Source organism: Pongo abelii, chromosome 3, assembly GCF_028885655.2.
Source record: "Pongo abelii isolate AG06213 chromosome 3, NHGRI_mPonAbe1-v2.0_pri, whole genome shotgun sequence".
In the NCBI taxonomy this organism is placed as follows: Eukaryota; Metazoa; Chordata; class Mammalia; order Primates; family Hominidae; genus Pongo; species Pongo abelii.
The window spans coordinates 101,227,991-101,253,884 of NC_071988.2; the positions used below are offsets into that span (position 1 = coordinate 101,227,991).

General features: G+C 34.6%; 1 protein-coding gene across 3 annotated transcripts in view; it reads right to left on the reverse strand.

The window, feature by feature from the left end:
- The window catches only part of ANTXR2 (ANTXR cell adhesion molecule 2), a 159,527-nt gene that overhangs the window by 102,512 nt on the left and 31,121 nt on the right, over window positions 1-25,894 (reverse strand). For all 3 annotated transcript variants that reach the window (XM_002814915.6, XM_002814916.4, XM_009240137.4), the window contains exons 8-11: window positions 19,367-19,427; window positions 16,853-16,951; window positions 15,022-15,091; window positions 2,143-2,221 (exon numbers count right to left, since the gene is read on the reverse strand). In XM_002814915.6, the coding sequence (XP_002814961.1) occupies window positions 2,143-2,221; window positions 15,022-15,091; window positions 16,853-16,951; window positions 19,367-19,427 (309 nt within the window). The remainder of the gene's footprint in view (window positions 1-2,142; window positions 2,222-15,021; window positions 15,092-16,852; window positions 16,952-19,366; window positions 19,428-25,894) is intronic.

A 25,894-nucleotide genomic window follows, 5' to 3' on the forward strand; every position in this document is an offset into this window, starting at 1 on the left:
ACCTAATAGCTGCTCAGGCAAAAACACTTGGAGCTATTCTTAATTTCTTTCTTTATCTCACATCCCACACCTAATCTGTCTAGGCATCCCATGAACTTCCCCTGTAAAATATATTCTAATTCAACCCTTTCTCACCATCTCCAGTTTGATCACCCCAGTGGGGCTACCCTCCTCTGGGTGGGGAGGGATTCCTGCATTACTGAAATAGCCACAGAATTGGGCTTGATGTTTCCCTGTTTGCTGCCACTCGCAAAGTCTGTTTTCATACAGCAGCCAGAGTGATCCTTTCAAAACAGTGAATCAAATCATGTCACCTTCCAAGGTCTTCCTGTTTCACTCAGAAGAAAAGCTCAGGTCCTGACAATGACTATACACCCTACAGGATCTGCCCTGCTCCTGCCACTCTCTCTTCCTTATCCGGAGGCTCCCACTCTCCCTGACTACTTCCATTCCAGCACACTGGCTGGTTGCTCTTCTTGAAACTTGCCAGAGACTTGTCACCTCAGGCTTTGCTCTAGCTGCTCCCTCTGTGTGGAGCACTCTTCCCTCAGATGGTCTGTAGGCCTCACTCCCTTACCTTCAAGTCTTTGCTGAAAGCCTTCCTTCTTATGGAGAATCATCTTGACCCCTTTTTGACTGTTACAGCTTGCTCCTTTCCCCTCACCTCATCATTGACACATCAATGATCCTTTTTCTGAAATCTCCCCACTCTTAAACCATCTTGAGTCATATTACCCTCACTCAGGCGCAAGAACTAGAAAGTCTTCCTTAAAGCACACAACCTATACATCCCAGATGAGTCATTTAGCTTCAGCATCCTTGCATGTGAAAATCATGCATTGTTATAGGATAGGAACAAAGACCTGTTTTCCTGCTTGCATGGAAGAAAGGAAGAAAAAGACAGTTTGTAGGTGTAGAATAGGAAGAAGGATGAGGAAGGAATGCCATTTCAGTGAGCTAAACACCGAGAAACTACAAACCACAAATATTTGTAATTTCAACCACATCCTGAGGGACCAGAAAACCAGCAAACTGCAACATCCACAAAACCTAAAAATTGCAACATGCACTAGAAATGGGAGAAAAAATAACCCTCCCCAAAAAGCACAAACACAAAAACAAAACTAGCTATTTTCAAAATAGGAGTAGGTGTTGGCAAAGACTTATCCAAAGAGTTAAAAAGTGACCCAAGGGCCCATATGATGTTCCTTTTACCTGAAGCATTGTCTTACAATGAGAAATGCAACTACCTCTATACAGATAACATTGAATTGTTTTGTTTTGTTTTCTTTTGGAAGAGTATCTCCTGAATTAGTAGATCAAAATCAAAATATAAAACCATGAAACCATGAGATGTGAGAAAATGTTTAGGTTTAGGATTTTGGTCTTTTGGAGGGCAGGAATTTTTCGTTTTTTGCTTTGATTTACATATTTTTTACAAAATATATTTAGAAATAATAACCACATGGTTAGTCCTGTTTAGTGCTGCCTGTTCTCATGTTCAATAATATAATATTGAAACTTTCTATAAATCCACAAAATTAAATAAAAGGAAGAAAACATCTACTGAATGGAGTTTATATTTCAAAATACTGCATTTAGGTAATGCAAATCGATAATCTCAAAATATATATTCGATGTGGTTACAAACTAAGATAGTATCAAGCTGTCAAAGTCAACTTTCTTATTCAGAAAGCACCAATATTTTAAATGAACAAAATAATAAAGTCACATATTAAGATGCAATAATTTGATTTCAAACCATGATAAATGTTTAGATACTGGAATCTAACCTTCCTAACAGAAAACATAATTTATATATTTAATGTTTTAAGAAAAAAATTGCTTCATTTGTAAATTATTCTCTTAACCTTATTTTGATTTTAAATATGCCTTTTAAATTCTATAAATATGAAAATCGAATGCATACTACCTTAAAGTTCCTATAAAAGGGAGCTCAACATAAAACAAAAAAGCAATGCCACCCAAAATGAATTCTATACAAAAATTTTCCTTGTAATGGTCTCCAATGTTATTGTTTGCATCTCCTTTATTGTAGTATGCAACAACACCAAAGATCCACAGATTATTTCTGGATGGAATTACTTTTAAAAGATAATCTTTGTGCAAACTTTTACTTACACATTCTGTGGCTGTGACAATTAATGAGCCTGAAATGACAGATTTTCCTCCATTAAAGCTCACTGAAACATCAAGAGTTCTGAGAAAGAAAAGAAGAAACAATAACTTTATATACATTTAAAACCGGAGGAGTAGGAGATTTTTATTTCCTTATGTAATTCAAAACCAGCCAGAAAACATACTTAAAGAGTAAGGGTCTTGAACTCCCGACCTCAGGTGGTCCACCCACCTCGGCCTCCCAAAGTCCTGGGATTACAGGCATGAGCCACCGCGCCCGGCATGGCCAACATGGTGAAACCCCATTTCTAGTGAAAATACAAAAATTAGCCAGGCATGGTGGTGGGCCCCTGTAATCTCAGCTACTCAGGAGGCTGAGGCAGGAGAATTGCTGGAACCTGGGAGGCGGAGGTTGCAGTGAGCCGAGATCACACCATTGCATTCCAGCCCGGGCTGACAACAGCAAGACTCAGTCTCAAAAACAAAGAAAAGAGTAAGAGTCACAGCTTTTGGTAAATTATGCCAGCTTTTTCTTCCTTAGTTCTAGTCTTTACTTATTAGTCAGGCAAACTTATTAAGTGGACTAATTGTTTCTTTACAAAGTAGTAACAGAAATACAGGCATTAAGAAATTTCTAAATCCAGAAAAATGCCAAGGTTGTTTCAGGTTCACAAAAACCTACAAGGAAAGAAAAGCTTTAGATCCCATTTAGCCTATTTCTCTGTCTCTAGGTATTACTACTAAGAATATAAAACTGGAAGCAATAAACCAGTCAAAAATAAAATATAAAGAAAGTGAATATGAAAGACAGCAACAAAGAAAAGCAAGGGAGAAAGATTTATTTGCAGGTATTTGTTGCAGATGGTCCAAAGATATTAAAATATCTCGACAAAGGTACAAAGAAGAGATAATTTTTGTCCCTGGCTAAGAAATATTATAATTAAATTATAGTTCTTATTTTGAAAATATGATTTCAAATTATAAAACAAGTAATAATCATTAAAATTTCATTAATTTAGATTGATTATTTGGGATTAGTTAGCCTAGAGTTAGTAATTTTTTATTATAAAAATAACTCAAACAAGATATCAAAAGGGAAAAAATGACAAGAGGGTTTGTACAGAAAGAGCTCTTTTCCAAAATAGTTTACAAAGGATATTATCATATAATTGGTTTGCAAACAAATCAAAGCCATCCATCCACAGGCCAGGCATGGTGGCTCATGCCTATAGTCCCAGTGCTTTGGAAGGCTGAGGTGGGAGGATTGCATGAACCCAGGAGTTTGAGACCAGCCCCAGCAACACAGTGAGATGCCCATCTCTACAAAAAATAAAAATAAAAATAATTAGCCGGGCATGATGGCATGTGCCTATAGGTCCAACTACTCAGGAGGCTGTGGCAGGAGGATCGCTTGAGCCTGGGAGGTTGAGGCTGCAGTCATCTCCGATTGAGCCACTGCACTCCAGCTTCAGCAACACAGTGAGACTCTGTCAAAAAAAAAAAAGCAAAAACAAAAACAAAAAACAAACTCCCAGAAACAATCTCAAGCTGTTGACAGAAAGGGGAGATGAAAAATATTATTCAGTTCTTACCATGTGCCAGATGCTATCCTAGGCATTTTATGGGCATTATCTATTTTAACCCTTCACAATAGCCCTTGAAGTGAATAGCAGTTTCACAGCTTTACAGATGGGGGGCAGGAGGCCCAGAAATGTTAATTACTTTGCCCAAAGTAATAAAGCTAGGATTCTAACTTTGAACTCTTTCCATCATTTGATTTCCATGATGAAATCAAAGTCCTTAATATGTTTTTTTCTCAATGTGCTATTTGGCTTGGATTCATACAAGAAAGCTACTGGGAAGAATATTCCTGGCAAAGTTCAAGCTAAATTCAATCAAAATATAGAAATACTTCTATTAAAATATTTCTGTGTAAAGTATTTACTTCAAAGCATCTTGTTTAAAAAGATGGTTTAGCTAGGCTGGGCGCAGTGGCTCACGCCTGTAATCCCAGCACTTTGGGAGGCCCAGGCGGGTAGATCACGAGGTCAGGAGATTGAGACCATCCTGGCTAACACGGTGAAACCCCGTCTCTACTAAAAATACAAAAAAATTAGCCAGGTGTGGTGGCACACGCCTGTAATCCCAGCTACTTGGGAGGCTGAAGCAGGAGAATCACTTGAAACTGGGAGGCAGAGGTTGCAGTGAGCCGAGATCACACCACTGCACCCCAGCCTGGGTGACAGAGCGAGACTCCATCTCAAAAAAAAAAAAAAAAAAAAAAAAAAAGATGGTTTGGCTAAACCCAGAAAAGAATTCTGGATGTTTACATCTAATTAACTATACTTCTCAACTATTCCAACACAGAAGGCCAAGTGGCGTATTAAGAAAGAAAACTTAAACCTAATTGCTCATTCTGAAGAAATGGGTGCCTTGTTTTGTTTTTTTAATGACTAAGCATAATCAAATAAAAAATCGTCTTCCCTAGTTCTTAATTCCTCTACTTTAAAGAATGTGGCCAGAATCATCTGACATGTTGGCATGGTTTTATTTTTTGGAAAGATAATTTTCATTCATAATAATATGTGATTCTTGCAGGTAATCTTACTGATTCAACTTCAAGGGATCAGTAGACATTGACTGAAGTTGTTTATAATCTGACAGTTAAAATGCACCAGAAACGAACAAGTTCTCCAATTAATGAAGGAAACATTCAAACTTTTAATGCTTAAAAAAATGAAATGAGAGCAGAAGATATCATTTTAAAACAAAGTTTACTCTTTCCTATAGTAGAAATGCATGCTGATATGATCATGTAACTGACAAAAATAACTGCATTCTCCGAAAATCTCATTCTAGAATAATGTGGCTGGTGTAAAAAAAAAAAAAAAAAACTGAGTTAAGTCTCCACAGATATAGAAATCCACTTGATGATACATGATGTATGGAACTGAAACAAGAATATCTTCCTCTTTTTGAGAGTAGTAGTAGCAGCGTGATCAAAATGTAACCATAAACACCACTCATAATTACAGGCAATTGTTGATTTCTTACTAAGAACCAGACACATTAATTCATCTTCTCATTTAATTCTCACAACAACCTACTGAGGTCAGCACTAGCATCATCTCCATTTTGCACATGAAGAAACAAGCTTATAAAGGTAACTTGTCCAAATATTGGACTTCACTGACTCTGTACTCAAAATGCTTTCACTTCTACAACATATTACTTTAATCCTCCACATGTATTTTAGCATCTTATATTTAAATTTCTCTCATTAGCATGAGTTTCATTTGAATCTTCTAGCTTTTTACTACATTCACATATTTCTCATGGTTAACTAGAATGGCATTTACTATATGCTAAAGCAATATATTTATTTGTGAATATATATATTTATGAATATGTGTGTATGGATATATGTATGTTTTCTGTGAAAATTGTTCAGAAACCTTGCAAATATGAAAAACACAGTTACATCTGCTTTTAAACTTTGCTGCCTCTTTAGAAAAACATTTTTGAAATTATTGGTATGGTACTGGCACCATCATTAAGCTAGAGCTTTTGCCCAAAGCTACGCTACTCCTTTTCTGGCACAGGTTGAGAAAACCACCCACTGTAATGCAAACCAAATTCGGTGAGCTTTCTTTGCCTCAAGACTCAATTATACATATTTAGTGTTTTCTGTCATATTTTATGTCATTTCTGTTAGCATCTATGGATTGTTATTCCTACTCCTACATAACTTCTACTTCTGGTTAGTATGTTTCTGACAGTGGAAGCCACACGCTCATTTACAGAGGCTTTCTTATGGGCAAAAATGTATTAAAACAACATTGTGTTTACTTAGTTGCAAATATATACGGGAGGCAAGAGAGCAGTTCATTTTTATTTGCCCCAAGGATCTAATAATATTGAAAAAGGGCATCTGGGCGAAACTGGAGTCCTGAGTTTGAACCCTCATCACTCCATTTTTAATCTTCCATTTCTCAATCTGTAAAATGGGGATAATTGTACCTATTTCAAAGTTGTTTTGAGGAACAGAGCTTGGTAAAATAATATACATAAAATATGCAACACAATACCTGGGACACAACAGGTACTCCATAAATTACTGTTAACACCTGAATATTTGTCTAATGGATTATTTAGAATATCAAGGTACTTTTTAATAAACCTTTTAGATCCAAGCTAAGAAGCAATATAGAAGCAATAAAATCATTATGTAATACCTTTTGTTTAATTTAATTAACTTCTATTCTGCTTACTGCCATATAAAAATATTGTAAGCTAAATTGTTCAAAAAATGCCTACTATGTAATGTCAGGCAGTTTCATGTAAAAAATTTTTTCAATGCTATATTCTTCCTGTTATAAAACATGACCTTGATTAAATCCAACATTATAGCTATGTTGAGCTCTGTGCTTAAACCTCAGGCCTAAAATCACACTCCAAATTGGTTTAGGAATATTTGCCAATAAAATCACTCAATCGGTCACTTATTTTATTACTAGTTAATTAAACGAGTATTTATTAATTGATTGTAGTAGCAATGATAATTGGGCTGTACTTGGTAAAAGGGCTGCAGTAACAAATAATACAAATTACAATGTAAATAAAAGGAAGCCCCATAAACAATTACAAAAGAATGTGATATTAATAAAATAGGTCTAAGCACAGGGGTTCTAGAGGGCTGTGTGGGAGATTCAACAGACTTGGCCTTGGCATGGAGGCATTAGCAAAGTTTTCCTGCAGGAAATCGACTACATGATGAAGCTTAAAGAATGATCAGAAGTTAGGAAATAAGATTAGAAAGGAGTCCATGCAGATGGAGCACTCCGACAGGGTGGAAGGCAAGAAAGGGACAGGGACAGAACAGTCAAGGCAGTAAAAGTGATTCAGTACTCCAGCAACGAAAGAGGGTGAGAGTAAGAATGAAATGGCTCCAGATTGAAAAGGAGAGCAGAGAAAAGATCACTGAGTCCCTGGATGCCATCTTTAGACATCTGGAATTCGTCTTAAGAGTTTTAAGTTTGGTAGAAATATAGTTAGAATTGTGTTTTACAAATATCATTCTTGTTACAGTGTAAGGCAGGGGTCTGAAGAATAAATTTCAAAAGTAGAAAGACCAGTTAAGAAAGTCTCAGTGTACTTGAAAAAGTACCAAAGTAGAATTGAACTAAAATAGTGGCAATGAGGTTAGTGTGAAAACAAAAACTGAGACATATTAGGAGTTAGAATAAAAAGGACATGGACATTTATTGGATGTAGGAGGTGAGGAAGAAGAAAAAAGGATGACCTCAAAGTTTCTGTCTTACACAAGTAGGTGGGCAGTCTTGCATAGCGAACACAGAAGGAGCAAATTTGAACAGAAGGATGTGAGTTCAATTTGGGACCTCCAAGTTTAAGGTGCCTGTAGAAAATCCAAGTGACTTTGTAGACATTTAGATAGGAGACATTTGGACAGCAGACTTAAAGCTAGTAAAAAGATCTTGCCAGTAAATTTGGAGCTCATCAGGAAGAAAAAGGGAGCCATAGAAACGGTGAGTTTATAAGTCAAGTATCCTCCAACCATGATAAAAACTGAGGGGCACTGGGCACTGTGGCTCACACCTGTAATCCCAACACTTTGGGAGGCCAAGGCGGGTAGTTGGCTTGAGCCCAGGAGTTTGAGACCAGCCTGGGAAACATGGTGAAACCTGTCTATACAAAACATACAGAAAATTAGCAAGGTGTGGTGGTACATGCCTGTAGCCCCAGCTACTCAGGAGGCTGAAGTAGGAGGATTACCTGAGCCAGAAAGGCCAAAAGTGCAGTGAGTCAGATCATGCCACTTCACTCCAGCCTGGGTGACAGTAAGACCCCATCTCAAAAGAAAAAACTGACAGTTAAGAGACTGTAAAAAGAAAAGTAGTCTAAAGAGATATCTGAGGAGAAAGCGGAGAAACAGCTAGGGTGAGAATATGAAGTCACAAAAGACAAGGGAAAACCTTCTGAGAAAAGAGTGGCACCTTGTGCAGATAATACAGGGAGGTAAGGGAAGATAATGCTGGGAAATGGCAACACTTTCAACTTAATATTCTATAAATTGGTTCTACATTGTTTAATATTTCTCACAAATATCTTAATCCATGCTTTGCTCCATCATTAAAATATGTTTTTTCAAAGTAGAAGGATAGAAGAAAGCTTAACAACTTAATGTAACAAAAAGATTGATTGAAGTGTACTTTCATGTCAATTGACAATTAATAGTAATAAAATTAAATTCAAACATAGTAAAGTCATTCCACATGAGAAATTATTAAATAGTACTATGACACACAATTTAGTAAATAAAACTCACTAAGTCCTAATAGTCACATACTTCTATTTAATGTCTAAAGACGCATGACTGTTCCAAAACACGAGAATGGCTCAGTGCCATATGTCAAAGCTACTCTGATCTAAGAAATGTTATACTCCATGAATTATGATTGACATTTCAATCCACAGTAACCTATTTGCAAAGTATTCATTTGCTTCTGACTTTATGCATATCCAATAAAATATTGTCATTTTATGATCCATTAAAAAGGATGAAAAAATTAAATAAAATTGTGAAAGACATTTGCTGGAAGTAATAAATAATTTACCTCCAATTTGCACATACTGAAAATTAAACTGGCAGCTACTGAAAAAGTTATTACAATTATGGTGACTTAAGATATTTTGAAATCAAGTGATACTATTTAATGCTCTGCAGTGCTTTTTAAAAGATAGTTTTATGAACGATAAAGATTTTAAGTTGGAAGATAAGATTCCATATTCATGAATAGTTTAAAGGTACCACTTCTAGTAATTAGTTTATATGTAAATTAATGTTTTGACTAACGATACTTTCTTAAAAGTGGCTAAAAGATTTTTGAATTAAATGACTTATTTTTAGCATATCTCAATATGTGTAATAGATAAAACAAAAATTGCAGTTAGCAAGATGTCTAGATTTCAGAAGGAAAAAAGCTATATTCAGAGATTTACTGGACATCATAGGAAAGCTGTATTATAATTGTTCTGAGTATTGCACTAAAAATAAGCACTTTCTATTTGCTGTGTGTTTTTTAATAACATTCTAAAAAGACACTTAAAAAACAATCACCAAGTCAATTTAGTGCCTAAATCAATCAAATTGAGCACCTTTCATCCAAAACTTTAAAGAGTCTTAGTGATATGGTTTGGCTGTGTGTCTCCACCCAAATCTCATTCTTGAATTGTAATCCCCCCGTGTAAAGGGAGGATCCTGATAGGAGGTGAATGGGTTATGGGGATGGTTTCCCCCATCCTGTTCTCATGATGGTGAGCGAGTCTCACGAGATCTGATGGTTTTAAAAGTGGCCGTTTTTCCTGGGCTTGCACTTCTCTCTCCTGCCACCATGTGAAGAAGGTCCTTGCTCCCCCTTAGCCTTCTGCCATGACTAAGTTTCCTGAGGCTTCCCCAGTCATGTAAAATTGTGAGTCAATTAAACTTCTTTCCTTGATAAATTACCCAGGCTCGGCAGTTCTTTATAGCAGTGTGAGAATGGACTAATACATTTAGTAATAATGAAAAGCTTTGATAATATAAAATTTAGAAGCAGATATATAAGAGGATTTAAGTACCTATTTCAAGAATATTCTCTACATCCTCATATAGGTGTCCATCTTTAAATACTTTTCATTGTCCAAATAATTATCTACTAAATAATTTAGTAGAATTATCTACTAAATAACTCTAAATTTTAGAAAGTTCTTCCTTATATTGATTTGAAACGTGCTTCCCCTTAACTTCACCCTTTTTCTCCTGTAGCAATAAAGAAAAATTCAAATCTGTCGGTCATGTGACAGATCTTCCAATGTTTGGAGAGTTAATGCATCACGTCTGAATAGTATCTTTTTCAGTATTTTAAATTGTATCCTATTTAACATTCCCATACATAGTGACATCTTATTAGCCACCCCTCCATGTGTTCATGTGTTAAAAGACATTGCCAGAACTGTATATAATACTTAGGATGAAGAGGCAATGCAGATTAGGTGAACTTATCACATTGATAGATATAATATGAAAACAGTGCACCATGTGAAGGAAAAGAGAAATGTTCCACCAAGGAAGTGTGGGGTAGAGAAACAGAGAAAGCCCTTAGCTTTAACCCATATCATCATGATTCTAATGTTTATATTCAAATAAAGACATAAGTAATGTATTAATATCCATGATTTTTCCAAAAAATAAAATCTCATTCCTCATAAGAAGCAAAAGGAATAATGTTGTGGTTGTATCACCTGCTACTGACATAAGAGAATTAGGGATTCTATAGACATACACACACATACAGATATAAGTATGCTTTTGGAAAGAACAGAAACTGTAGTAAAGGCAGAATTTATCTAATCAAGAAAGAGAAATAGAATTAATCAATTTTATTCCAGGAAAAATAGATTAGGCTTAATACTGAAAAAAAAAAGTTGAAGAAAATAAAAGGATTCTATTATGAAGCCAGGCTCTAACCTCAACTCTGCCACACTGTTCATCTCAATGATCCTTCAGTTTTCCTTGAAATTTTCCACATACAGTGATGTCCCACCACTTCTTTCCCAAAACACTCTGTCAAGTGTCTTCCCACACTGCCTTTTAAGAGAACTAATACTATCAGTTTCATCTGATTTAGATATTTATTTCATATTTGCCAGAAGATTCTGGCCAATGTTTTTGAAAGCACATTTAACTATACCATATGCCTCCTTAAATCATCTCTATCAAACAAACTGTAGGATAAGACTCCGGTTCATTCTGTTCTGTTTTTCTTTCTTCACAATGTGTTTATGTATATTTACCCAATTTGCTCTGTTCTTCTTGCCAAATTACAGGTTTGAGATCTCAACTATTGCAGAACAGCTGTGCTATATTGTTCATGTCTCACAAAACAAGGGTCAGAGAATAAGCCCACGTTGCAAATACTTGTAATACTTGCACATTAAATTGTGAGGCTAGTGCCCTGGATTAGGGAACATCCAAAGAACATCAGAGAATGCATCCTATTCAAACTTAAAGAAGACAATTTGGCACAAAGGAACCACTTTTAGAAATAAATTTCTAAATAATCTACAGATTTTTCTTGGTAAAACAGTTTGTTTAATCATGCACCATTTTAAAAGTAAACTGTGTTCATCAAAAGAAATAGAAAACAACCTCACTACTATGACCATTCTTTCTGTTTAAATACTAAGAGTTTGTTCATCTTAGCCTAAAAAATCTATATCAAATAAAGAAATTTAATAAATACAGATTTCTGGATTTATCAGACAGATCTATCAAAAAAAGTTATTGAAAGACCCATCTGAACAATGCTCAAAATGATATACCTGGATAGGATTTGCCCAGATAACTTTAACTTTCATTTACTCCATAACATCAAATTCCAAATGACGACCTATGTCCTAGCTACTCAGCTACATTCTTACTCCCCCATCTCCCACATGCTCTTTTAAACTAAAATCCACAAGCCTTAAGTTTTTAAAAGAATAATCCTCAAACAAAGTGAAATTCATGAAATAACATAAAGATAAGAAAAAAACGGATAGAGCAGGCTAATGAGATGAGGCACATGCCCATGGATGCAGCTCTGAGACTGTGCATCTGGCTTTGAGGCTCTCTGTCTAGGGTTACTTCACCAGCATGTTGTTAATTATTTAAGTGAGAGAATGAGGGGAACTATCACCACATCTGTCACCCTCACACAGGAAAAACCTTCATTCATTGTTGGGCCAGATGTGTTTATTTGAAACATAGACTAACTAGCTACTTAATGGGTTTGAATCCTTAGCCAAAAGCTAATTAGGCAAACATATTAAGCATCAGTCACCTTACAAGGCTAAACTGTTTCAATTGTGTTGATTTCAATCCAATCTCATAAGAGAGCTCATCACCTACAAAAGTGTCTGAAGAAAATTCAAGGCACAGGAAAGGTCCAAATTACTTGCAACATACTAAGTAAAATAAATAATGATGTCCCCAAATACCCAGTACATTAACAAATAAAATCTAAAGCTTTGCTTCAATGGTATCATGTACCTGATCCAGGAAAGGAAGGCAAAAGTAATTCTTTTAGACACATCTCTGTCCCAGAACATTCTCAGTTTGCTTGTAGGTGAAATATTAATGTCAAAATCTAAATGAATGATGATTTCTCATGTCTGATATTTATTATGCTATGTGTGATTAAAAAACGTATCTCCTGGGTATTTAACCTATCTACAAATAATTAAAGTGTATCACTAGCCCCGGTGGTATTCTCTTCAAAAGAAGACTGTGCCCAAAGGCAAATTCTAGAGAAAACAAAATCAGTGCCTGGGATAAAACAGGCATAATGCATTTTATAACTACTTCAGAGAAGAAAGTAAATTACTTTCCTTAACTAGTCACTATTATTTAAAAGCCAAGATTTTTTTTTTTTTTTTTTTTTTTTTTTTTTTGCTGCTTTAAATAGTATGGCCCCCCAAAATAAAATTCTGACCATTTTCCTCCATCCTGGTACAGGTACCTGATCCCAGCAATCAAATGACCTCTTTCAGATCGTTATGTTAACTGGTAAACAAAAATATTTAAGAAAAATTCATTCATCCTTTTATCCACCAAACATTTAGTAAATCTACTATTAGTCAGACATTGTGTTAAGTGCTAGTAATACAACAAGAAACAAGACAAAACGTGTCCTAGTAGGAAGTAGAAATGTAGTAACAGACAAACAATTGGCTTGGAGAAAAAATAAAACATGAAAAAGGTATACAGGTTACAGACTCAAAAGAGGAAGATTGCATGACTAAATAGGGTGATCAGAAAAGGGTTTACTGAGAAGGTGACATCTGAACTAGACTTAAAGAAAGAGTTTACGTGCTCCATTGACATACAGTGTTGGTAAATCATAAGTTTGGATTTGTTTTGTTTTACTTAGACTAAGTTCACATACAGTTCTAGATCAGGGGAAGAGCAATCCAAGCAGAGGCAACAAGAAGTATAAAAGTGCAGGAGCAGGAGTGCGCAGGTGTGGTCAAGAACAGCAAAGAGGCCAGTGTGACATAACTGAGTAGGAAGAGCAAATAGAAGATGAAGTCTGAAAGGGAGTGAGAGGCCAGACCCTGTAGAACCTGGTATAGTATTACACTAATTAGACCTTACTCTGAGTGGGGTAAAGAACTCATCACCGAGAATCTTAAGGGAAGAGATGACATAAACTGATCTGTTTTAACAAGATCACTCTTGGGAAGGATGGAAACAGAAAGACCAGTTGAGAGACTAATAATCCAAGCAAGAGATGACAGTAACTTGGTCTAGAACGGTAGCAGTAGAGGTAGAAAGCAGAGATTGGATTTTGGATAAATTTTGAAATTAGAGCTAAGAAGATTTGTTGATAGACTGGGTCTAAGAGAGAGAAAGAAATCAATAATGACTCAAAAGATTTTTACCTGAACAACAAAAATGATGGAGCTGCCAATGACTAAAATGGAAAATACAGTTTGGGAGATAGATTGGGGGAATATTCAGGAGGACCAACCTGGAATTACAGATTCAGTAAAACAAGACTAAATTTTAAGTCAATAGATGTATCATGACTAATACAGACATGATTATTCAGAAAGCCATTGAGTCCTACAGTGTGCTTGGGGTTAAGATGGCTCCACAAGAAAGTGACTTGCCTCAAATTCCAATGCCAATTTAATTTAGCCACAGGCATGTTGTCAATAACATAGATTATTACATGATACAGAAAATGAATAATACTCTTAGTTTTGTAAGCCATCTTGTGCAGCTTCTTTGAAACGATTTAAAATAGAAAGCTGATACTGTTCCAATTTACTTGCATGACCAAAAGTGATGTGCGATAGATATCTTGAATATTTAAGTATCCACAAAAGATACATGTTTGAGTCAGCTTAAAAATGCTAGAATGATTTTCTTAGTTTCCATAGAGGAAAATATCATTTTCGGTCTCTAAATACTAATCCAGATTTTGGATTGTGGCCTTGTATATGTAATTTTTCCCTGCTTTCAGTATCAGATCTATATAAAGAGATCCTAGAAAACTGTATCCTATTAACTACCTTAAACATGCTCTACTGTTGGGCTAGAGAATATTTGAACTATTTGTAATCATTTGCTTCATCATAGAACTGAAAAAAATCACAAATGGGAACACTAAATTATCAGTAGAATTATTTGTGTATAAACAATTCAAATAAGACTCCTTCATCCAAACTAAATTTATTTTTCTTTTTAGCAGATATTGTGGTTTTTTGGCCACACAAAAGAAGATGAGAAGATAGACCTTAACAGAAATGGAACACAAAGCATAAGTTAATACAAATGTACAAGTATCTCCTAGTGCAAGGTGTGCCTTTTTTTAGCCATGTTCTTGCTGCTCTTTAATCGCAATATTTATTAAATACTATAGTAATTATTGAAAATCTCACTTTTGAACTGGGTGTGTGTGTGCACACACATGTGTGTGTGTGCACACACATGTATGTGTGTGTGCATGTGTGTGTGTTTAAAATAACATTTATGGCTCTGATTATTTATAGATTCTAATAATAGTTCTCAAACCCATCCAGATAAATATTCATAGAGCCTTTTAATCAGTATTGAAGAAACTAGATAAAACACTTTTTAGCATTTTCAACCTACTAAGAGTATAGCTGAAGTACTAACTTGCTTGCCTAGTACTAAGTTAAATGGCTTGCCCAAGGCTTACTTTTTAATGCTCTATATATCAAAAAAAGATAGAATAAAATGACCAATGTATGTCATCATTTTCTAATAATTTTTTACTAAAAATGTTATAAAATTGTTTTAAATTAAGTACTTACTCTCCAGCTTTATTCAGGATAGGTGCAGGACAAAGCATAGAATTAAGCTGTACACTTACTGGTTTTACACCTAGAAAATAAAATGCCACTGAATTAATAAAGGGTTTTATGCATCTCACACAGTTTCATTAATAATATGAACAGCATGCTTCAATCAGAGTTCAAATGTGGAATACTAGATATATTAACATAAAAAAACTAAAGAAAGAGAAGTAAAAGGGAATGAAAAATGGAAAGAGATTATATGCTCCATTGACATACAGTGTTGGTAAATCATAAGTTAGGATTATTTTGACTTAGACTAAGTTCACATACCATTCTAGATACTATAAAATATATTTTCTCTTAAATTTTTTAAATATCTCAGATTTTAAAAAACAAATGTTCTGTATTATTTTAAAAGCACACTTTAGAAAAGATGAAGGAAGATGAAAGTTAGATGTCCAAAGGAAAATGAACTTATTTCACAAGTTTAATAAAACATTTGTCTACAATAAATAAATGCATTTTATGAAGTCGCATACTTAAATCGCCCTTGTAATTTTAATAAAATATGAGAAAAATGATTTAGACTAGAAATATGCAGAAAAGTTACTTAGTCAAATTGATCATTCTAGAATCTAAAAGAGGAAAATACCAGTTTCACTTATTTGAGGATTTACTTTAATAAACTTAATCTTACGTAGCTAAACATGAAATACGTTTATTTTATAATGAACTCAAATATGTAATCAAAAGAAGCTAGGTGAAGCTAATGCTTAGATACAAATGACTACTGAATAAAAATAAAATTATCTTGTCCTACTCAATTGTGGAACCTACTATGAAGAGAGTTTGTAAATTTTTGCCTTACTAAAATTGTGATCTTAATAGAAAAGAGAAGAATTAATTATGACATTTAGCATGCTGAGATCCTCACCATTTTAATTCAATAAACATATATTGAAAAGGTACTGTGTGTATGGCCAAAGCTGTGTTAACTGGAGTGTTTATACTCAGATAAACAGCAAAATGGCAGATGAATCTAAAAAAAACTCTACCAGAGTTTACAAAGTTATAAAGTCTGCTTTACAATATAAATTTTGAAGGGCAATATAATAATTAATAAGGAAAAACATTTATATAGATACTCAAGATGCTCAGAAAACTAAGGTCTATTTAAGAGGGAGGGTTTTTTCAGAATGAAAATAAAAACATACTCTTGGCTTTTTTAAAAGTCAAGGACAGGGAAAATTAAAACTCAATTCAATAAATATGAAAATTATCAACCAACACTATGCTGGGTGAGAATTTGAGATGCAAAAATCTATAAGGCAAAAAAAGACTATCTTCAATAAACTAACAAATTATTAGGAAATTAGATAAAGAAAACAAGTGACAAAAAAAAGAAAGAAAAAAGGGAACATGTAGGAGAGAAGCCGAAGATAATTAGATTTTAAGGCAAGTGTGACAAGAAAGAAGCCTGAGGAAAGAAGCAATTAAATCATGTGGTTGATGCAGTAGGTACAGAGTACAGTCAGGAAAAGTGGGTTCAAATATCAGCTCTGTCCATTATTAGCTGTGTCACCACATGCAAGTAATTTCATTCTTTTAGCCACAAACCATCATCTGTTCAATGAGGGTAGTTAGGACAGGGTCCAGCATTTGTTAAGTTATAAACAAATGTTGCCATTATTAAATAACTATTAAATAATTATCACTACTATTTGTATTATCATTCAGAGTTCATTTCTTCCTTCTTTGATTAAAAAGATGTCAGCATCAAAGAAAACATTTGATGCTGATGTGCTTTGCAGAGATTAAGACAACACTGAGATTACTGGGGACCTACTTGTTGTGTATGTTTCATTTACAGTGTAAGTGCAGAGAACACTGCCATTCCGACTGCCCAGCATGAATCCTCTTCCACTTAAGACAATCTGAAATTCCTCTAGAAATAAAAGGAAAAATAAACATTTAATCACCGCTTTACCAAAAAAAAAATAAAAAACACAAGCTGAAATGAAAGTATTAAGGTGCATAGAATAATTTTTTTCATACTATTCAGTTAACTAATAGCAATGAAGACATAGCTCTATATTTCCAACTGTGCTGGCTTTCCTAGACCCTCTAGGTAAATGTAGTGAAGATACCATTCACTGCCACGTGGGGATGCATTATTTTATTTTCTAAACAAAGTGATTCCCAGTAGTGACCAAGGTATTAGAACAGAAGCATTAACAGTCATTCCCAGACAGATACTATACAAACCTCCTCAATTTCTATCCTTAGGAAAATACCAGGGAAAAAAAACTTGGTTTCTCCCTACTCTTAGGTATTAAGGTTTGGGAATGTAAATAAAACTAATTAATTATGTATGTTTTTTAGTTCTTAGAAAAGTCATATGTAGTACTTTCTTTAATCTATGCCTGTTCCATACAGAATTCTTCTTTAACCACTTCTTCAGCTTACTAATCCTGATTCATTTTCTATTTCAAACCTATAAATAATCAAAAGATCATGTATTTTGAATCACTAATAATCGATGGCCCATCACAAAAGTTGATTTAACTTACTGTACCATTATTTATAGTAGAAGCAAGCACTAAAAAATGTTAGAGAGTGAGAGAATAGGCTGGAATGAAAGTTAACTGATCAAATATCCTGACAGACAATGAATGTTTACTGCTATGCTGCAACATAGTATATTAACTATTTTAATAGTGATTAACACTTGTTTAAAAGGTAAATTGAAGCACAAATAAAATTTTAAATAGTTTATTTGAGCAGAAGATTCTTGAATTAGACAGATCCAAATCAGAAGTGGTTTGGCAGCTTTACCAAGGGAATACAAGGGGGAGGCTTTTATAGAATCAACGTGGAAGCAAACCAAAGAAAATATTTGACGGGTTATACTTACACAGTTGCCTTATTTGGTCTATCCCGTGGAAAGTCCCTAGTAATATATGTTTGTTGGTTGTTTTTGATTGGTTGCACTTAAATTCTATTTTTCTTAATGTAGGCGTTTACAATAAATAGTACAAATTAAATTCCAATTATATTTGTAAATCAACTAAGGTTAAGGCTACTTATGAGGCCTAAGTGTTTTTGCCTGCTTGGGGCTTCTTCAGGCCTGTTCTCCATTTTAATTTAACATTACGAATCCTCTGAAACTTCTCATATCTAACATAATACAAGTATAATATAGTCATTAACTACGCAAGAAACTACTGCCAACCCACTTTTCATTTACTATGTTATGAAAGGAATTTCACTTGCAAGTTAAAATAAAGTGCAGGTAAAACTTAAAATGTGATTCGGTAAGAGTATGGGCATTAAAGTCAGACAGGCAAAGGTCAAATAGGGTAATTACTAGTAGCAAGTACTGAACCTGTCTCTGCCTCAGCTTCCCCATCTGTAAACCAGGGATGTATAAAACTTTCAATAGTGTTATTATAAGGATTAGGTAAAGTTATAAATGCAAACAACCCAGCATACACTCAGCACAAAATTGGAGTTTAATAAACAATAGCTACCACTTTAATATTAATTTTCCATTTATTTTTCTTTGTTATCTCTAGAAATGTATTAACCTTCACTTTTAGGAAAGATAATCCTTCCCTGGGATGTTCAGATGCACTACTTTCCTTAAACATCTCCATATTCATTCATTAGGGAATCTAGAAGATGCAGAATGTGAGACCATGCACAACCGGCTGGGAGGCTCTATGGTAAATTACACAACATATTTTCTCCCTCACCAGACCCAATATTTTTCCTTTTTAAAGTAAAGTCAGGTTAAAATGAACTGTAGGTCAGGCTTGAAAAAGAAATAAAATAGGCCAGAGAGAATCACACTCTGTCTGGGCAAGGATGGCTGGGAGGTGTGAAAACCTGAGTATGTGCTTAGCACCAGCTGATGAAGCCACCTGCTTCCTTCCTGCCATCCGTCCATAAGTCACTTCCTTATGTGCCCTGAGCTGGCAGATTCTGTACTTTGTCCAGGTCATCAAAGAGGGAGCTCAAAGTCTACATATACCTGACTGTTTGTATAATCAGACAAAAGAAACGATTTCATATTTTATTTTATTTGCCATAGGAAAGGTCTCAAGCGTGAACTAAATATACAGAAGATTCTAAAAGCCTGTCACACAATATGCTCATTATTTAAAATAACATTCCAATCTTAAAAATTTGAATTTAAAATAGAAATATTTCAAGGAATTATTTAAAAATTCTTACACAAAAAAGATGCCAAAAAAGTTAATTTTGCTATTCTTTTTCCAACATGAGTTTCATATCATATATTTTAGCTAGGAAAAAAATACAATTTCTTACATGGTATTTTTAAATTCTAAACACTTACCCCCCACACAGACACTTGAGGGCTGCAATTCTAGGATTTCAGTACATGACTGAGCTAGTATCTAAAAAAGAAAAAAAAAAAAAGATTACCAAGCTATAGATCTAAATTACAACGTGAAGTAAATTATAAGATTAGTAATAACCTTGAGGTCTTCTCCATACTTCAATAGATCTCAGAGAAAATCTATTAACTATAGCGTGTACAGCTACCAAGTTCTTAGGAAACTTCTGCACTGTATTTCAGGGTATATTTTAAGATCATGTACTGATATGATTATGTCCTTATTTGATTAAAGTAAATTCAGATAAGCACAGGAAAAGTGAGCATTGTCTCAAAGTCTGATAACCTTGGGTATGAACAGATAACTAAAATTTCCTGCCGCCATAAAATCTATGTTGACCTTCCCAATCAAGCAAAAACAAGATAACAAATCAGACCCCCTGTTTAGTAATGCTGTCATGTTTTCTGTTCAGAAGACCAATGTAATATCAATATCAATAAAAAAGCACTGCTGACTGGGTGCGGTGGCTCAATATAATATCAATAAAAAAGCACTTCTGACTGGGCACAGTGGCTCATGCCTATAATCTCAGCCTTTTGGGAGGTCGAGGCAGAGGGATCACTTGGGGTCAGGAGTTCGAGACCAGCCTGGTCAACATGGTGAATCCCGTCTCTACTAAAAATACAAAAAATGAGCCAGGTATGGAGGCTCACGCCTGTAATCCCAGCTACTCAGGAGGCTAAGGCAGGAGAATCGCTTTAACACAGCAGTGAGCCAAGGTCATGCCACTTCACTCCAGCCTGGACGACAGAGCAAGCCTCCGTCTCAAACAAATAAGTAAATTAAAATTAAAATTAAAAAGCACTTCTCTTTATTGGACAGTGGCATTTCTATTCCATTTCTCAGGCTTAATTCCTGTGGGTGCTATTCCCTCTTATATGCATAAAAAATTACAATTGCAGAACATAGACTCCTTATATGAGCCAATATTCTTTTTAAAAACACAGACTCCGTACTCAAGCATTCCCAGAACACAGGAACAGAGCTGCTCTTCTTAGCTTGTTCTGAGAAACAGAAACCACCACACAAGGGACAAGGCTACAACTGAAAAACAATGATGAAATAAGCTGTTCCTCATGGACAACAATCCTGTCTTTATTTTTAGAACTGCTCTGCACTATATTATCAATCAGACAAATTCCAGATGATCTCCAGAATTCCTTTCTTGACATTCCTTTCTTGGCAGAAGTTGAAGACAGATGATTTACAGCAGTTTCTAGCATCTCCTGTTCATAACTAGAATAGGAAGTAAGGACTGTATCAGGAAATAGACATGCTTTCCGTGCTTTCTTTAATAACAGCGAAACTGTAAGTTCTCAGCCCCTAAAACCAACTGTGTCAAATCATGGAACTTTGTTGCTGAATATACATCTCTGAGAAGCGGGAAAATTTGTACTTTTTAAGATAACTTTCCAATAAACTCAACTTTTCATATAGTGATTGAGGATTTTGTGATTAGAAAACAAACCTCGTAACATTTTATATCTGAGAAACCGCAGATGAGGCCCATTTAAATCCAGAAATGACCAAAGAGATTCCATAGGCACTCAAAGACCTTTCTGCAACCAAATACCTCCTTTTGGTCTGCTACTTTATCCACAATAACCAACATTCAGTTTTATGGTTTCAAGAATTAAGAACTCTTGTTAAAGGTTAATGTGCCCTCTTGGAAGGGTGGTATTTCAAATCACTAACATCTTTAAAAATTTGGACACAGTTCAGATAACAAGACTCTGAAGGAAATAGAATAGAAAATATTTGCAAAGGAATATGAAGCTGAAAAGGTTCCAACTAACAAAAATGGGCATTATAGCTATAGCCTTGGCCAATCTGAGATAACAGTGACAACAGTGAACCATCAAAATGGAAGGTTAAAGGAAAACACAAAACCCCCAAATCTATTTTGTCTGTTATCAGTCCTGAAGGAATTTATCTTAAAACAGATCTTATTAAGGAGACTAATTGCATCTTTCAGTTTACAATCTCTTTATTAGTTATTTAGCCATAGCTTTATCAGTGTTACTGAAAAAATATTTCAAGTACCCAGGAAAATTATGAGACATTTAAAGATTACATCTATTGGCAATAGAAACCATTTCTCTACAATTCCTCAGAATAAAGTAAATCAAAAAATTACAAAAGGATTTTCTAAAGATCATGTCAAAAAATATGCATCCAGAATGACCTCAGTGAATTTGTAACATTATATTTGTTTTCTCTCTTCTACCAGCACTGACCATAAGTCAATCAGATTTCATAACATTTAAGATAATTGTACATATGTTGACTTGGTCTTTTAATTTGATCCAATCCATCAAAACATTTCTAAATAAATGAGAGTTCCAATAGCAATATCAAATGAGCAATTCTCCTAAGGAGATCTCTTTAAGGCTGAAGAACAAACACCCTCCAGGACTGTTGGTGATCTACATCTTTGGAGCCAGGCCCTGTATATCCCCTATAAGGTATTTTAATTTTAAAGAAGAGGTTCAGGATGATTCAGCGATTTATGTTCTATTAAAGTCTGAGTTTAAAGAAATCAAGTTAAATTAAGCAAAGATTAAGGATAGCTAATGTTAGATATATCCTGCAGTAAACAGCATAGCTTATATTTGCTAATAACAATACATTTACATTAATTCAATATTCATAATTAATTCTTTTAATAAAATAAGTTTTTCTAAAAGTAATATAATTGAATGGAAAAGTGACTCAGGTAACACATTCATTGAAAAGCAAGTAGTCAGAGCACAAGTCATAACATTGGTATCACAATCTAATGTTATCTAATTGAATTTCCATGGCATGTGCTGCTCTCTAAAGTTTATTTAAAAAAAAAAAAAACTCTTTGGACCTTAAATTATATTATTGTGCATAACTCAACTCTTCTACTAGAAAACAAACTTTTTGAGGGAAGAAATGAGATTGAATTATACTACACAGCACATTCAGGGCCTTACACATTGTTTTGTGCCTTCGGTACAACCAATAAATGCTTAAGGAATAAACATTGAACACATAAATTAATGACGACATTAAAAAGTCTTATTAACAAACCAACAATCATATTAGGACACAGACGAGTCAAGATAAAGTTAATTTATGTGATGAAGCATCTATTTTTTCCATAAATTATGAATGTTGGAAATCCAGAAATCTATAATTTGAAACTAACTTCACCAAAACCATTTCCAAATGAAAAATAGAGAGGAGGGAGAAGAGTAAGAAGAGAATTTGTGCATTTTTAGAAAATGAAATTTGTTCTAAATTTATTCTTTTCCATCTAGAGTTTACCATGTTCCAATATTAAGAAAGCAACAACTAGAAATCAAAATAATTTGATGTCTGAATGCAAATAGTTTGCACCATAAATTTTTTTGAACAGTTTTACAAAAACAAAAGTTAATAGTCTATTCTCACCAAGTAATTATACAAATTGAAATGTTCAAGATATTAAAATGGGTGAACAGACACTTCTCAAAAGAAGACATACAAGTGGCCAAGAAACATACAAAAAAATGCACAACGTTGCTAATCACTAGAGAAATGCAAATTAAAACCACAATGAGATACCATCTCACACCAATCAGAATGGCTATTATTAAAAAGTCAAAAACCAACAAATGCTGGTGAGGTTGTGGAAAAAAGGGAATGTTTATACACTGCCAGTGGTAATATGAGTTTAGCCACTGTGGAAAGCAGTTTGGAGATTTCTCAAAGAACTTAGAACTGTTATTTGACCCAGCAATCCCATTACAGGATACATATCCAAAAGAAAATAAATTCTTCCACCAAAAAGCACTCGCATGTTCATCGCAGCACTGTTCACAGCAAAGCCATGGAATCAACCTAGGTGCTCCTCAGCAGTGGACTGGATGAAGAAAATGTGGCACATAGAAACCATGGAATAAAACACGGCCATAAAAATGAATGAAATAATGTTCTTTGAGGCAACATGAACGCAGCTGGAGACCATTATCCTAAGTGAATTAATGCAAGAAAATAAAACCAAAGATTGCATGTTCTCACTTATAAGTGGGAGCTAAACATTGGGTACTCATGGACATAAAGATGGGAACAGTAGACACTGGGGACTACTAGATGGGGGAGGAAGGAAGGGAGATGAGGGTTGAAAAACCAGCTATTGGGTACTATGTTCAGTACCTGGGTGATGGGATCAACTGGACCCAAAACCTCAGTATCATGCGATACACCTAGGTAACAAACCTGCACAACCTGCACATGTACCTCCTGAATCTAAAATAAAAATTGAAAGGAAAGAAAAAATAGAATAAACCAAAATGAGTCTATTATATTAAAACTGTCATTTCTAAACAACTGACAAGGAGGAGAAACATTCTAAACACTCTAGTTAATTTTTGCCAAATTAAATAATATTACTGACTGAACATTGGATCAGGTGTCCCATCCACAATAAATGGCAAATTATCTTTAATACTTTGCAACTCCATCATTGGTACAAGAGAGAAAATTGTAAGGACTTTCCCTCTAATATATGCTGTCATCATTATGTTTCAATAGTAAAAGAAAATAGTTTCTACTAAATATAGCCTTAGTTGACATTAGAGAAAGCTAACAGCACCATAGACCAATAGATCAAATTTAAAGATAAATCAAGTGCTTAATAAATCTAGGGTATGTTAAGTCATGCACACACTAAATTCAAAATTTCATCATTTGATATTTTGGGGGATATATACCCATGCATAGACACACACACACACACACACACACATATTGGCAAAGAATTTGATATCACCATGAAAAAGTATACTATTGAAGCATCTGTTCACACAAAAAGTAATATTAGTATTAAGGAGTATTTACAAATAAAAAAATTATATACCTTATTACCTAATCCCTAGTTTTAAGTCCTCAAACATTAATATAGATGACAAAAAGTCAAATTTTCTAAATTAAGTACAAGTATCAGTAGTCCAAAATTCAAAAGAATTTCTAACATGATAATAGTTAACCATTCGTTGGGCACTTATGTTCCAGCAACTATGCTAAGTGCTTTTTACGAATTTTTTTCAGCTAATCCTCATAAGTCTAATAAACAAATATTTTTATCCATGTTTTGTTGATGAGGAAACTGGGGCTTAGAAAGATTTTTTAACTGCCCTAGAAGAATTAGCTCTTAACTAGGTTGTCCCCAGGTTTTATTGACTCCAAACCCCATTCTTCTAGCCAGCACCTTCCAACACCCTCCAGGTTTGTGATGGATAATCTAACCATTACAAAATCTAACTCTTAACAAACTAGTGAAATGTATCTGCCTGTTTTGTCTGGACTCCTGTAATGCTACCAAAAACAATCTAAAATCTGGCTTATTCCTTATCCTCAAAAGTATATCACTAAGCTTTCACTTTTATTTGTTAGGATTTTCTTTCCTTTTTTCTCAAAATTTTTTTTTTAATTTTTATTTTAAGTTCTGGGGTACATGTGCAGGATGTTCAGGTTTGTTACACAGGTCAACATGTGCCATGGTGGTTTGCTGCACCCATCAACCTGTCACCTAGGTATTAAGCCCGGCACGCATTAGCTATTTTTCCTAATGTTCTCCCTCTCTCCACCCCACCCCCAACAGGCCCCAGTGTGTCTTGTTCCCCACCCTGTGTCCACGTGACCTCACAGTTCAGACGTGCAGTGTTTGGTTTTATGTTCCTGCATTAGTTTGCTGAGGATAATGGCTTCCAGCTCCATCCATGTCCTTGCAAAGGACATGATCTCATTCCTTTTTATGGCTGCAGAGTATTCCATGGTGTATATGTACTACATTCTCTTAATCCAGTCTATCATTGATGGGCAATTGGGTTGATTCCATGCCTTTGCTATTGTGAATAGTGCAGCAATAAACATACGCATGCATGTATCTTTGTAATAGAATGTATGTTTGTTTTAAAATTCCTAATGCCATTGACTTTGGATAAATTAAAATGTTTAATCATTCTATGAATTAGTAACTTATAAGATAGCCAAATACTTAGATCCCTCTCTCTTATTATTATGTTTCTTTCTTGTCTTACTGTATTAATGCTTTCTATCTCAAATTTGTTTTACACAGATAAAAATACGTAGTTTTTACTTCTCAGCATCATTCAGAACCTAAAAGACAAAAGAGGCCATACTAGAACAACAAGCTACCACAAGCCCTAACTCTGGTTTTGGAAGACAACAGGCACTTAGAAAACTGTAAAACTCTGTTTATAAAAATTAAATTTGTTATATGATCTTAGAACACATTTTCTTCACTATGTGAATGACATCTAGGTTTCATAGTTCTAAAATTTTAGAATTTACCTGAGTTGGGAACAGAAATGTGAGGCAGAAGTTTGGGGGTGTTTTTCTTTCTTTCTCTATACTTTTTCTGGACACGGAACAGACATTGGGTACATTTTTCATATGGAATGTTAGCCTTTGGTCCTCTCCCCCTCACTGTCTCA